At 40.2% G+C, this 14597-nt stretch overlaps 1 protein-coding gene across 1 annotated transcript in view; it reads right to left on the bottom strand.

Moving 5' to 3' along the window:
• LOC109930964 (dynein axonemal heavy chain 8-like) overlaps positions 1 to 14597 on the bottom strand; it is a 2199840-nt gene that overhangs the window by 303118 nt on the left and 1882125 nt on the right. The window contains 2 exon segments of the mRNA XM_048596622.1: positions 5948 to 6135; positions 8793 to 8971. Of these exon segments, the coding sequence (XP_048452579.1) occupies positions 5948 to 6135; positions 8793 to 8971 (367 nt within the window).

Below are 14597 nucleotides of genomic sequence, written 5' to 3'. Positions count from 1 at the left end.
CCTTCACCTTACCATCCCTTCCTTGCCTCAGTGGGACAAACCTATCCAGTACTTGTAGTAAGTGCTCCCTAAACAACCTCCACATTTTTGTCTTGTTTAATTCCCTAATTTTCTTATCCGTCTGACAATTTGCGAGTAATGTGGAGATTATAACCCTTGAAGAGCTGTTCCTTAATTTCATTCCTAGTGCTTGATAATCCCCAAACAGGTCCTCCTTCCGAGCCTTGCCTATGTTGTTTGTCCCAAAGTGAACCACAACAACTGGATCCTCGCCCTCCTGCTCCAATATCCTTTCAAGCCGGCAAGAGAAATCACTCACCCTGGTACTGGGAGGCAACACACCATGCAGGACTCTTGATCCTGCTTTCAAAGGATGCTATCGATTCCCCTAATTTTAGAGTACTTACAACTGCCACTTGTCTTTTTGATCCCACCTCTCAAATGGCCTCCTGTACCAGGGTGCAATTGTCAATTGGCTCATCCTCCCTACAGTCCTTTTCCTCATCATCACAGGGACCAAGTATCTCATAATTGTTGGACAAGGTCAAGAGCTGAGGCTTCTCTATCCCTGAATTCAGGATCCCCCTACCTGCCTCACTTACAATCACACCCTGCTGTTCCTGATCACCAACTGTAAGTAAGACCATTTAGCCCATTGCATCTGCTGTGGCATTCAAAGAGATCAAGGCTGACGTGCTAATCCTCAACTCCACTTTCCTGCCTTTTCCCCATAACCCTTGATTCCTTTACAGATTGAAAATCTGTCCATGTCAACCTTGAGTATACTTAATGACCTAGCCTCTGAAGTCCTCTGTGGTAAAGAATTCCACAAATTCATAAACTTCTGAGAGAAGAAATCCTTCCTCATTTCTGTCTTAAAATGTGTGACCCTTTATTCTGAGATTATGCCTTCTAGTCCTAGACTCTCCCAGAAAAGTAAACAAACTTTTTGCATCTATCCTGTCAAGTTCCCTAAGAATATTCTATGTTTCAATAAGGTCACCTCTTTTTCTTCTAAACTCCAATGAGTACAGGCTCAATCAACTTAACCTTTCCTCATATGACAGCCCCTCCATACCTGGTATCAGCCAAGTGAACCTTCTCTGGACTACCATCAATGCTGGTATATCTTCCTTATACAAGACACCCAAAACTTTTCACAGGATTCCAGCTGTCTTCTGACTAATGCCTTTGTCCAGTTTTAGCAAAACCTCACTACTTTTATATTCCATTCCCTTTGAAAGGAAGGCCAGCATTCTTGTTGCTTTCCTTATTATTCAGTAAACCTGGATGCCAGCTTTTTTGATTCATGGACAAGGACTTACAAATCTCTCTACTCTGCAGCTTTCTGCAGTCTTTTTTCACTGAAATAATATTCAGCTCCTCTATTCTTCCTGCCAAAATGCATAACCTCACATTCCCCACATTATATTCCAGCTACCAAATTTATTCACACTCACTTAAACCCCTCTGCAGACTCTTTGTTTCATCATCACTTGCCCTTGCACTCATTTCTATGTCATCTGAAAACCTGGCTGTAGTTCATTCACTTTCTTCATGTCATTAATATATATTGTAAATAATTGTGACCCAGCATTGATCCTTGTGGCACACCACTATTCACACGTTGTTGTCCTGAGAATGCCTCCCTTATCTGAACACTCTCTCTTCTATTAGTTAGCCAGTCCTTGATCCATGTTAGCACTTTTTATTTAGTGGTAGGTATTATATTGGTTCACTGTCCTTTTGGGCGTTGAATATTTTGAATACAATTAGTGTCTTCTGCAATGAAGACTGATGCAAATTACTTATTCAACTCCTCTGCTATTCCCTATCTCCCAGCCTCATTTTATGACAGCCTTATGTTCACTTTGGCTTCTCAAGGAGTCATAGTCGTACAGCACAGAAACAGACCCTTTGGTTCAACCATTCCATGCCAAACATAATCCCAAAGTAAACTAGTCCTACCTGCCTGCTGTTAGCCCATATCCCCCCAAACCTTTCCTATTCATTTACCCAATTAAATGTCTTTTAAAAATCTAACATAAGTGAAATATAATAACGGTAACAAAACATTTTTTTTCTTTATTCATTGGATTAGGGTGTCGCTGGCCAGGCAGCGTTTATTGCCCATTCCTAATTGCTCAGAGGGCAGTTGAGTCAACCACATTGCTGTGGGTCTGGAATCACATGTAGGCTAGACTGGGTAAGGACATTAGTGAACCATATGGGTTTTTCCAACAATGATTCACAGTCATCATTAGACTCTTAATTCCAGATATTTATTGAATTCAAATTCCACCATCTGGTGGGGTGGAATTTGAATCCGGGTCCTCAGAATGTTATCTGAGTCTCTGGGTTAACAGTCCAGCAATAATACCACTAGGTCATTGTCTCCCCTTCTTTAACTAAACTTGCAATCCCAGGAGCAGCTGCAAGATGTACGCTGCCTCCCAGGTGTTTCTCTCTTCCTTTTCATATATTTAAAGAAGCTCTTGCTGTCTGTCTTGATATTACTTGCAAGTTTACTCTCAATGTTTATTTTCACCCTCTATTATTTTTCTGGTTGTCTTTTGTTGGTTTTAAAAATTTTCCCAATCCTCTGACTTACTACTAACCTTTGTTACATTGTATATTATTTTCTTTCAACCTAATGCTGTCGTTAACTTCCCTGGTTAATCATAGTTGGATTATCCCCGTCCAAGAATCCTTCTTCCTCACTGGAATATATCATTGTTGTGAGCTGTGAACTCTTCTCTGAACTATCTGCTTTTGATCCCCAACTCTTTTTGCTCCTAAACTCCATTCCCAGTCCACTCCAGCTATCTCTGCCCCCATTTCTTTGTAATTGCCCTTATTTAAGCTTAGAACAATTATTTTGACCCAAGTCCCCCCTCTCAAATTAAATGCTAAATTCTACCATGTTGTGGTTGCCATTTCCGAGGGGTTCTTTTACTCTGACATCAATTATTAAGCCTGCCACATTACACGTTACCAGATCCAAAATAGTCTTATCCCTGGTTGGATCCACAAAATATTGTTCTAGGAAACTGTCCTAGATACAGTTTACAAATTCTTCATCATGAATTTATTCTGACTATCCCTCTGACTAAGAAAATCAAAGTCACCCATGATTTATTATGTACTGCCTTTGTCACATGCCCTCATTATCTCTTGATTTATTCTCTTTTCCACTGTGTTGCTATTGTTAGGGGGTCTGTAGACTACTCCTTGTGGTATCTTCTTCCCCTTTTTATTTCTTACCTCCATCCATGTGGATTCTACATCTGCTGATCCAAGATCTCTTGTTGCAATTGTACATATTCTACCTATACCAACAATTCTACACTAGCACCCTTTTCTTTCTGCACGTCCTTTTGAAAAGTCACCTATCCGAAGTCATACTTAGTTCCCAGCTCTGATCTCCTGTAACCATGTCGCTGTAATGGCTATAATATCATGTCTATTAACCTGTATTTGTGTGGTTAATTAATTATTTTTTTTTCTGAGTACAATGCACATTCAAGTAAAGAACATTCATTTTGTCTTTTTACCATATCTCCCCTTTTGATCCTATTTGCAGATGTATTTTCTAATGTTTGTATACACTGTCCCACTCTTGGTATTGCTATATAAATAATGCCCTGTAATGTTGCTCTGTCCTCTTGCTTTATAAGCATACATTTCCCCTCTTCTGAATGTTAACCCCTATCACCCCCACACCAATTAGCAATTAATTCAAAGCTTTCTCTACAGCCCAGTTACATGATTGCCAGGACACTGATCCCAAGATGATTCAAGTGAAGCTTATCTTACTAAAACAGCTCCCTTCTACGCCAGTGCAGGTGCAATGTCCTACAAGCTGAAAACTATTTCACCCACACTAATCTTTGAGCCACACATTTAACTCCGGGTCTTTATTTACCCAATTCCAATTTGACCTTGTTTCAGGTCATTGGGAAGCATGAGAATTATGGTGCATGAATGGGAAGAGAAACCAACATGGATGATTTTCATACTTTGTTGCTTTGTGAGATGGAGCTGTATGTAAGTTAGTTTATAACCAGACTAAAATTCTGAAAATACTCATTGGATGTAAAGCCAATGCACAGGACATACAAGGCTGGAAAGGTGCTATATAATGCAAACCTTAATCATCTCCTCTGTTATCCTATAATTATATTGCAGGGCTCAATTAGATGCTTGGCTGCTTTTACACACTGGTGCAGGGCTGGATGAACACAGCAGGCCAAGCAGCATCATAGGAGCAGAGAGGCTGACGTTTCGGGCCTAGACCCTTCATCAGAAAAGGGGGAGGGGAAGGGGGTTCTGAAATAAATAGGGAGAGAGTGGGAGGCGGATAGAATACTGTCAGGTCTATACGTTGCCCTATAGGTTAAAATAGTTCTGTGATCCTACATAAATGATTCTACATCAATGAATGATATTTCCTCCCAAATCACCTCATTCTTGCATTCTTACCTTGTATGGTAGTTCCTAATTCTACCCAGTCACTTCAAATGGTTGGACAAACTTTATTTCACTAAATGTCCATATTTTTGGCAGTTTGTTGGACAAGACAGTGATTTGAATCCCTGATTCAAGGGTACTTATCAATTTCGTGTCATTAACTCCAGTAGAAATGCCCTATCTGAAGTGGAAAATTGGCTTCAAATGACGTGTTCGTGATAAGAAAACTTGAATTTATACAGGAACAAAAACAGAAGTTGCTGGAAAAGTCAGCAGGTCTGGTAGCATCTGGTAGCATCTGTGAATAAAAAATCAGAGTTAACATTTTAGGTCCGGTAACCCTTCCTCAGAACTGATGGTTGCTGGGAAAATGTTGGTTTATATGCAGAAAATAGGGAGGGGGATGGGGCAGGGAGTAAATGATAGGATAAAAGATAGAGCCCGAAGAGAGAGAACAGCAGCTGGATAGACAAAGGAGTTGATAACAATCGGGCTAGGATGCTGTTAATGGGGACTGTTAGTGACTGTCAATAGGTAATGTGTAATGGCAGGCTATGTGATATTTTATATTTTATACAGTTTCTTTTGTGTTCACAGATTATCTCTAAGAGTTTATTCAGCATTTTTGGAGTGTAGTCATAGTCGTGATTCATGGCTGTGGATTCGTATTCAGCAAATTCCCTCAGACATCAAAATGATAATGTATTTATGATGTTGAGTGAAGTATAGATATTGGTCAGGATACTGGTGATAACTCTCCTGCCATTTTTTGAAAGAATGCTATAAGATCTTTTAGGTCCACTTGAGGCAAATGGGGCCTCTCTTTAATATCTTATCAGAAACAACCTACCTCCCATAGTACAGCACTCGTCTGGTATTACATTGGAGTGCTTGGATCCTGAAGTGGGACTGTGTAGTGATCAAGTGGTCCCCTATATTTTGTTTTGAGTCTTGCCATAGCTAGGTTACAAGAATGTTGACGCTAGAGGAAATATGGAAGCGATTTTGAACAACACAGTGGGACTTCATAAAATATTTCTCAGGTGAAAAGACAGATTTAATTTTTTTTTTCTATGCTGTTGAGAACTAATTTACTCTCTATCTCCATGCCTTTTGTTGCAGCCATGCTACTTATTACCATCACCACTTTCATCACCCTAAGTTGGTTAGGCATCTCAGAATGAAAAAAAAGACTCATTATTCTTACTAACACAGTGGATGAATCTACTCACCATAGTCTGCAATAGTTCAAGAAATCAGCTCACCAAGGGCAGAAAAATGCTGGTCTAGGTGAATGGGTTACAAATACACCAAAGGGTTATTTGTAGCAGCTTAGCTGATAGCGTGAGATAAAGCAGGGAAGGAGGAGAGTTGTTGGAGCTTAAACACTAGCATGGACCAGTTGGAAATATTTAACTCATCTTCATTCTATGAAAGCTATATTATACTTCTGCATTTCACCTTCCTTTCTACTTACCATTGTGATAAAAATGCCAAACTCTGGATTCAGTGATACATTATCTCCATCGGTGAAGATAAAATTTCGTTTTCTTTCTTTCCTTGCCACAAGAACAATATAAATCTGTTGAGCTGCTACTGATAATACAGGCAGCTCAATTCTATTAAATTCATCAAAGCAGCCCCAGGAACCAGACTGTGCCAAACCTAGTGGAAAGAAAAAACAAAATTATTGACGCATGCAATCTAATATCGATAATAAAACTCAGTCAACAAAACTTAACACCCATTTAGCATACGCATTTAACAAACAGTTAATATTCCATCTGATCACTTAATTTGAATTTATCTAGTTTCAATATTTCTAAATGATCAAATTAATATCTTTTTGAGTACTGGATTATCATTGAGCAGCAGGCAATGTGTTTTAGTCTATTTTAATTCCGCTGATCTACAACATACATAAGTGAGGCTAGACATTAACATAAGAGGAAGAGTCCTGAAGAAACACCCATCCCAACCTACTCAGATGCACTTAAAAGCAAATGAGCTAAGCAACAGAAACAAGATTGGAGCATTTAAGATCAACAAGTGAAACAGCCTTGGTCCAGACATGATGAAATGAGCTGAACTCAAGAAAAGATGAGTATGACTCTTCCTTGACATCAAGGCAGCATTTGGTTGATAACAGCAAAGAACCAGAGCAAAACTGGAGTCAATGGAAATTGAGGGTAAAACTCTCCATTGGTTAAAATCAAACCTGACACAAAGAAAGATGGCTGTGGTTGTTACAGCCCATCATCTCAATCCCAGGACATCCGTGCAGTGGGTTCTTCAGGGTTTTGTTCTGAGCCCAACCACCTCTAGTTGCTTCATCAAAGAAGTGGCAACATATGCTGTAGACTGCATAACTTTCAGTATGACTTGCAACATCCCAGATCCTGAAAAAGCTTGTGTCCACTTGCAGAAAGGATTGGACAACGCTCACCTTGGATTGAAATGTGGAAAGTAATACTTGAAGCTCATAAGTTCCAAATCATCACTATCTACAATAATAGAGAATGTAATCATCTCCTCTCATCATTCAACAGTACTATTATTGTTGAATTTCCAACTATCAGCATTCTGCGGTCATTTTTGACCAAAATTGAAATGGAAACTTCCAAATAAATGCTCTGAGTGGAACAGTGGATCAGTGTTTTGGAAATCTGTGGTGAGTAACTCAACCTCCCGACTCTTCAAAGACTGCACAAACTCTGTGGCTAATGTTATGATGTGTTGACATGTACCTTTAGAAAGATATATGTTAAACTACTATGAATCAATACTACCTTGGTAAGATGTCATGTTATTTTTTATGGGAAGAACATTACTAAACTGGAGCGGGTTCAGAAAAGATTTACTAGGATGTTCCTGGGAATGGAAGGTTTGAGTTATAAAAGTAGACTGGAAATGCTGGGACTTTTTTCACTGGAGTGCAGGAGATTGAGAGGTGACCTTATAGAGATTTGTAAAATCATGAGCACATAGATAAAGTGAATAGCAAAGGTCTTTTCCCTAAAGTGAGGGAGTTGAAAACTAGGAGACATATTTTTAAAGTGACAGGAAAAAGATTTAAAAAGAACATGAGAGGCAACATTTTTGCACAGAGTGCAAAGTGTGTGGAATAAACAGCCAGAGGAAATGGTGAATGCAGGTACAATTCCACATTTAAAAGGATTTGGATAAGTACAAGAATAGGAAACGTTTGGAGGGATGTGGGTCAAACACAGGCAAGTGGGACTAGTTTAGCGTCGACTAGTTAGGCCAAAGGGTTTGCTTCCACGCTGTATGATTCTATGACTCTTCAGCACAACGCTGTGAGGGGCACATCAAAACTAAGACCATTCTGATGATTCTAACATTTGTCATCTTAATTCTCTAATACACTCTCATTGTCCTTGACTTCTGACACTAAGCCAAAGAAGGAGTAATGTACAGCATTTTAACATCAAACTGAAATTTTAGATCATCACCACTGCTCCCATTTTCTTGGCCAGCAAGCTTTGGTTCAACTGTAACTATCCCTACTACCTCTTTCTGTTTCTGAACTTTTCTCATTATTGTCTCTTTTTATCATGCACTACCATTCCCTTTGTCATCTTATCAATTCTACCCTCTCTCCATCATAAACTTTCCCCTTTCCTCCTTTTCTCCATAAACATTCCTCATTTCTCCTTTCACTGTGATGAGTGCTATATATAAGATGTAACTCATTAAAAACTTCCTTGAGGCAACCCTCCAAACCCATGACCTCTGCTCCTTGTAAGATCTAGAGCAGTAGATCCATCTGCTCCAACCTATATGATATAGGTCCATGCAGAGTGTTGTTCAGTAAGGCATACACAATTTTGAACCAACAACAGTAAAGGAACAGTGATATACTTTCAAGTCAGGATGAGGTGTGACTTGAGGAGAGGAATATCCCACAAGTCAGTGTTGAAGGCCCAATGGAATTAAATACAGGACTTATTGTAGCAGGAACAGGAGGTGAAGCCTGTTTGAGGGGACATAAAGGAGAGGTGGGGTGGAGACCTCTGATGGGGAGGCCTGTGAAGCTGGACTACCTGCAAAGAGAGGGTCTCCTCTGCACATCAGATTGTTAGACTGGCTCTCTGCAACACCCTGCCCTTGTTTCTGACCCTTCCAGAAACGCTCAAATTCACATATGGTCTTCTCTATGCCGAGGAGTTTGTAGCATGAGTAACAAATACAGTATACCTTTATTAATAGACCATAATACAGGTAATTTTAATACAGTCACATGAACTGCTACATTCATTTTAAACTGACAAAAGATTTGTTTTATTTGAACATACAGTTACCTTTGAAGATTCTGCCGAGTCCTCTGAAATCCATTTGATCAGAACAATTAAAAACAACTACGTATTTTCCAAGAGCTTTGCCCATGTCCTTCACAGTCTCTGTTTTGCCTGTACCAGCAGGTCCAGCAGGAGCCGCCCCCATATTCATCCATAAAGCTTGAGCTAGAGTGATATAGCACCTACAATTAGAACAAAACAAACCATTTACCATTAAATAAAAACAAATGACAATAGCTTTCTATACGATCAAAAAACTTAGTGCTTGGCTTTTCTTTAATGCAAGGCCTAGCCAGCGATGGCCTCATCTGTGAATGAATAAAAAACCTCAAGCCATAAATTTAGAATCTATCATACATATCAGAATTGTGTTGAAGACTGGAAAGCAGTCAAAGTAACAGATTTGTTCGAGCAAGAAAACACTCTTAGTTAATGTAACAACATGTTAGCAAACTCTTAGATTCAAAAACTTAATCAATGCAGACCATAACTTAAACAGCAACACCTGAACTGTGCGAGAATTTGAAGTTGAACCCAGTGATGCCAAGATGGTGCCTTTTCAAACAGGCCAATAAAATTCAACCTCACTGCCCTGGAAATGACTGAGTTCCCTCAAAGCTGACATATTGCAGGATAAAATGTATCTTTAATTAAAGACTTTCCTCATTCAAGTATCAGAACAGCAATAGAAAAACTTATAACTTCAAAAGAGAATGGCAGATTTCAGATCCAAATAACTGACCACACTCGTGTATTCCCAGATACCAGAGGAAAACAAAATGCTAATAGCTGAAATCTCATGCCAGAGAGACTAGGAATTTGTTGAAACCATCATGTATAAAATTAGATCAAACCATTCCTGTTCCCATGTATAATGGGTAACTTTGGTAACTAAAGGTAACTTTGAATGAGTTAAGAATAAAAAAAAACCTGATAATGTTTATAAACTTTCAATTTGAAATGAAAGAGAGAAGGAGAATTGAGATTGATTCATATGTTCACTTTTGCGTTACAACAGTTTAGGCCTTCTAGCCCTCATCCTTTGTATCCAATCTCCAGGCCCCCCACCCCCATTTCCATGGTCCCTTACCTGTTAGGTCATGTTTCCACTACTCATGTCCCAATGGTCCCTTGTAACAATGGGGCTAGACTTTAGGCTACACACAGAACTATATTTCAACACTTGTTTTTGACTAACAGCAGAGACAGAAGGAGAAATGAAATAGAGCTGGAAGCTTTACAGTGTATTTTGGTACACGTGACAATCAATCAATCAATCAGTTAACCAATTGTCTCTCCCTCTGTTTGTTATGCTCATCATCTCATAAACAGTGATCAGTGAAAAAACAAACTGAGAAAACAACCATCTACCAAGAATTCAAAGGTATCTACTGAGTCCGTGACTGCTGAGGGTACAAGTCAACCATGAAACAACTCAAATGTCAGTTTAAGAACCTTACACCTCAAGGATTCTAAAGACTGTTTAAATAAATTGTCTTTATTTTTCCTGTTTGTTGAGAAACTCTCTCTTTTATGTTAATTGTCCATTTTTCTGTGATATTGGGTTCTGTTATTTTTTTCAGGGTTAGTAGGTAATAAAGTTTCTCTTCTTTTCACTCAAGAAAATCTTGGTAATTAGCTCCTTCATTTTCTAGTGAATGAAGCTTTAATTAAAGTGTGAGAGCTGCAAGCTGAAAAGAAATGTTAATAAGGTTGCAACCAACCAAGAGGGGGTTTAAATAAGGAAAGTCAATTCCTCATCCTCACCTGCCTGTATCATAGCCTTTAGGGAATTGTCAGGTGCACACAAAGCCTAAAAAAGAGCAGGGTTTCTTTTTTGAAAAAACTGCAGATTAAAACAATTAAACAGGTTTTATCAGCCCTTCAAGAACATTTGTCTACTCCATAAATTTGTAGCAACACTGTGAGTTGAATCCCTTCCAACATTTATATTTAAATAATATATAAACAAAGACAAAGGAAAAATTGCAGAGATGGTGTAACAGTAAATGCCCTTCATAGCACAGCAGCATCTAACTAAGTGAGAAACCAGGAATCCTTAGCCAATCAGAAGTCAGGAGGGTCAGGGGATAACTATCCAGTGGTTAAGGTCATACATAACCCAAAGAATTTGGATGTTGGTGGCCAAACATCTGAGCCTCAGTATATCTGGCTACAAATGCAGGAAGTGTGTTCAGCTGCAGCTCCTGATTCACTGCATGAAGTAGCTGGAACTGTGGATGGACTCACATTGGAGCATCCATGAGATTGAGAATATCATGGATAATGCATTTAGCCACCTGGTCACACCACCAATAAGGGATAGACAGGCAGAAAAGCATTAAGTGACAACCATGAAGATTAATTGGCATGGGCCAGCAGTGCAGGTGTCACCTGTGGCCATTCCGCTCTCAAGCAGATAGACCGTGCAGGATTCTGTTGGTGAGGGAATGGCCTCTCAAGGGAAAGCAGCCACAGCCAGGTTTGTGGCACCACAGTTGACTCTGCTGCACAGCAAGGGAGGAAAAAGACTGGGAGACCTTTAATGATAGGGACTCCAATGGTAAGAGGAACTGGCAGGTGGATCTGTGCCAAGTTCAGGGACATCTCAGTGCAGCTGCAGGGCATTCTGAAGGCAGACAATGAACAGCCAGCAGATGTGGTACATGCCAGTACCAATGATTTGCGTAAAAGAATGAAATGAGATTCTGCAGTAAGAATTTAGACAATTAGGTAGTAGATTAAAAAGGAAGACTATTAAGATTGTAATCTCCAGATTACTTGCAGTGCCGTGAAAGTATAAGAATATAAGAATAGCCATAGAGGTCATATGAGTGTGTCGCTAAAATGATGGTTTAGGAGGGAGGGCTTTAGATTTTTGCATCTTTGGGACAGTCTCTGGGGTAGGTGTGATCTATGCAAGTTGGATGGGTTGTACCTGAATAGGAATGGGTCTAATATCTTTTCTGGGAGATTTGCTCATGTTGTTGGGGAGGTTTCAAAATAATCTGACAGAGGGATGGAGCACGGGGTAGATGAAAAGTTGGGAACAAGGTCCAATTGGATATAGAAGGAATGCTAGGACAGTCCAGTAGGCGGAGAAACATGGACAGGATAAGGCACCTGGGAGGTCTAGAAAGCTATCTATTTTCATGCAAGGAGCTTGATTGATAAGGTGATGAACCTAAAGCATTGATCAGAACATTATGATGTTATATCGTTGTAATTATTGAGACATGGTTGAAGGAAGGACAGTACCAGCAGTTCAACATTCTAGGGTATAGAAGTTTCAGGTGGGATGGGGGCAATGTAAGAGATGAGGGGGTATTGCATTATTTATAAAGGAAACCATCACTGCAGTAATGAGGGAGAGTGTCCTAGAAAGCTCTTCAAATAAGGCCAACTGCATAGAACTCAGAAATAAAGAAGAGATGAATACCTTGGTAGGATTATACAACAGATCTCCCAAAAGTCAGAGGGAGGTAGACAAGCAGATATGTCGGCAAATCAGAGAAAGGTGTGAGAGAAACAGGTTTATAGTTGTAGAGGACTTGAACTTTGCTAATATTGATTGAGATCACCTTAGTGTGAAAGGATAAGATGGGGTGGAATTTTTAAAGAGCATCCAGGAGAACCAGGTAGTCCTACTAGAGATGGGGCAGTGCTAGACCTAATCCTAAGGAATGAAGACGGTCAAGTGATTGAAGTTTCAGTGGGTGAACATTTTTGGGATAGTGACCATAACTCTGTAAGTTTTGAAGTCATTATGGATAGGGATAAGGATGGTGCAGAAGTTAAGTGTCTAAGTTGGGGAAGGCTGATTTCAATATCATTAGACAGGATCTGACAAACATAGTCTGGGAACAGCTACTTGCAAGTAAGTCTACCTTTGGAAAGTGGGTGTCTTTTAAAAATAGTATTGTAAGAATTTAAGGCCAATGAGTTTCTCTAAAAGTGAAAAGCAAAGGCAGTAAACCCAGGGAACCCTGGATGTCAAGGGATATTGAGTGCTTGATCAAGAAACAGAAAGAAGCACATGTCAGGTACAGCACATTAAAAACAGGGGAGGTTCTTCAAAAGTATAGAGAGTGCTGTAGATTGCTTAAAAAGGAAATTAGAGGGCAAAAACCATGAAATATCTTTGGCAGATGGGATTAAGGAAAATGCCAAGGCTTTTTATTTGTGTGTTAAGCAATAGTGTATTACCAGGGAAAGAATGGGACCAATTAGAGATCAAAGGGGCAACCTGTGCATGGAGCCAGTGGACGTGGGTGTGGTCTTAAATAAATGTTTCTCATCTGCATTCCCAGAGGAGAAAGACATTGCAGCCGGAGATTTCAGTTGAGCTGGTGAGATACTAGAACATGTTAAGATTAACAAGGAGGAGGCATTAGATGTTTTAGCGGGCATACAAGTGCATAAACACCCAGGTCCTGATGAGATGTACCCCAGGCTGCTATGGGAGGTGGGGGAGGAGAATGCTGGGGCCGACAGAGATATTTAACATTATGCTGGCCGTAAGTGAAGTGCCAGCTCACTGGAGATGGAGCAAATGTGGTTCCTTTGTTCAAGAAGGGCAGCAGGGATAGACCAAGTAGTTACAGAGCAGTCAGTCCGATGTCAGTGGTTGGCAAATTATTGGAAAAACTTCTGAAGGATAGGTTTATTCAATACTTGGAGAGGCAGGGATTAATTACAAATAGTCAGCAGAGGTTTGTTAGTCCTATCTGACTAATTTAATTGAGTTTATTTGAAAAAGTGCCTAAATATACTGATAGGGATAGTGCCGTTGATATAGTTTACATGGACTTCAGTAAGGCCACTGACAAGGTCCCACATGAAAGGCTGATCCAAAAAGTAAGAGCTCATGGGATCCAAGGCATGTTAGGAAAGTGGATCCAAACTGGCTTACCCATCAGATGGAGAATTACATTTTGTCATAGGAAGCCTGTGACCAGCGGTGTGCTGCAGGGATTAGTGCTGGGACCATTGCTGTCTTTAATATACATTAACGGCTTGGATGTGAATGTTTAATTAATAAGTTTGCAGATGAAATGAAAGTTAGCGGTGTTGTTGATGGTGAGGAGGATGGTCTCAGACTACAGTCTGATGTTGGTCAGCTAGTATATTTGGCATAGCAAAGACAGATGGAATTTAATCCAGACAATTGCGAAGTGATGCATTTTGTCTAATAAGGGAAGGACTTACTTAATGAATGGTGGGTCTTTAGGGAGTAGTGAGGGAAAAAGGGACCTTGGTGTATAAGTACATAGATTTCTGAAGGTGTCAGCACACGCAGACAAGGTGATGAAGAAGGCATACAGGATGGTAGGAACTGCAGATGCTGGAGAATCCGAGACAACAAGGTGCAGGGCTGGATGAACACAGCAGGCCAAGCAGCATCATAGGAGCAGAAAGGCTGACGTTTCGGGCCTAGACCCTTCATCAGAAAAGGGGGAGGGGAAGGGGGTTCTGAAATAAATAGGGAGAGAGTGGGAGACGGATAGAAGATGGATAGAGGAGAGGATAGGTGGAGAGGAAACAAACAAACAAACAAACAAACAAGCCTCCGCTTGGTTTCCCTGATGTAGAGGTAGCCACACCGGGTACAGCGGATGCAATATACTGTGTTTCCCACATCTCCCGCAACTCATCCCTCACACCCCGTCCATGCAATAAGAACCAAAAAAGAATCCCCCTCGTCCTCACGTACCACCCCACCAACCTCTGGATCCAATGCATCATCCTCCGACACTTCCGCCATCTGCAATCCGACCCCACCACCAAAGACATCTTTCCCTCCCCACC

The sequence above is a fragment of the Rhincodon typus genome, chromosome 5 (genome assembly GCF_021869965.1).
Source record: "Rhincodon typus isolate 14 chromosome 5, sRhiTyp1.1, whole genome shotgun sequence".
In the NCBI taxonomy this organism is placed as follows: domain Eukaryota; kingdom Metazoa; phylum Chordata; class Chondrichthyes; order Orectolobiformes; family Rhincodontidae; genus Rhincodon; species Rhincodon typus.
Note: the sequence above shows the minus strand (reverse complement) of the source record. Positions and strands in the feature narration are given on the sequence as shown.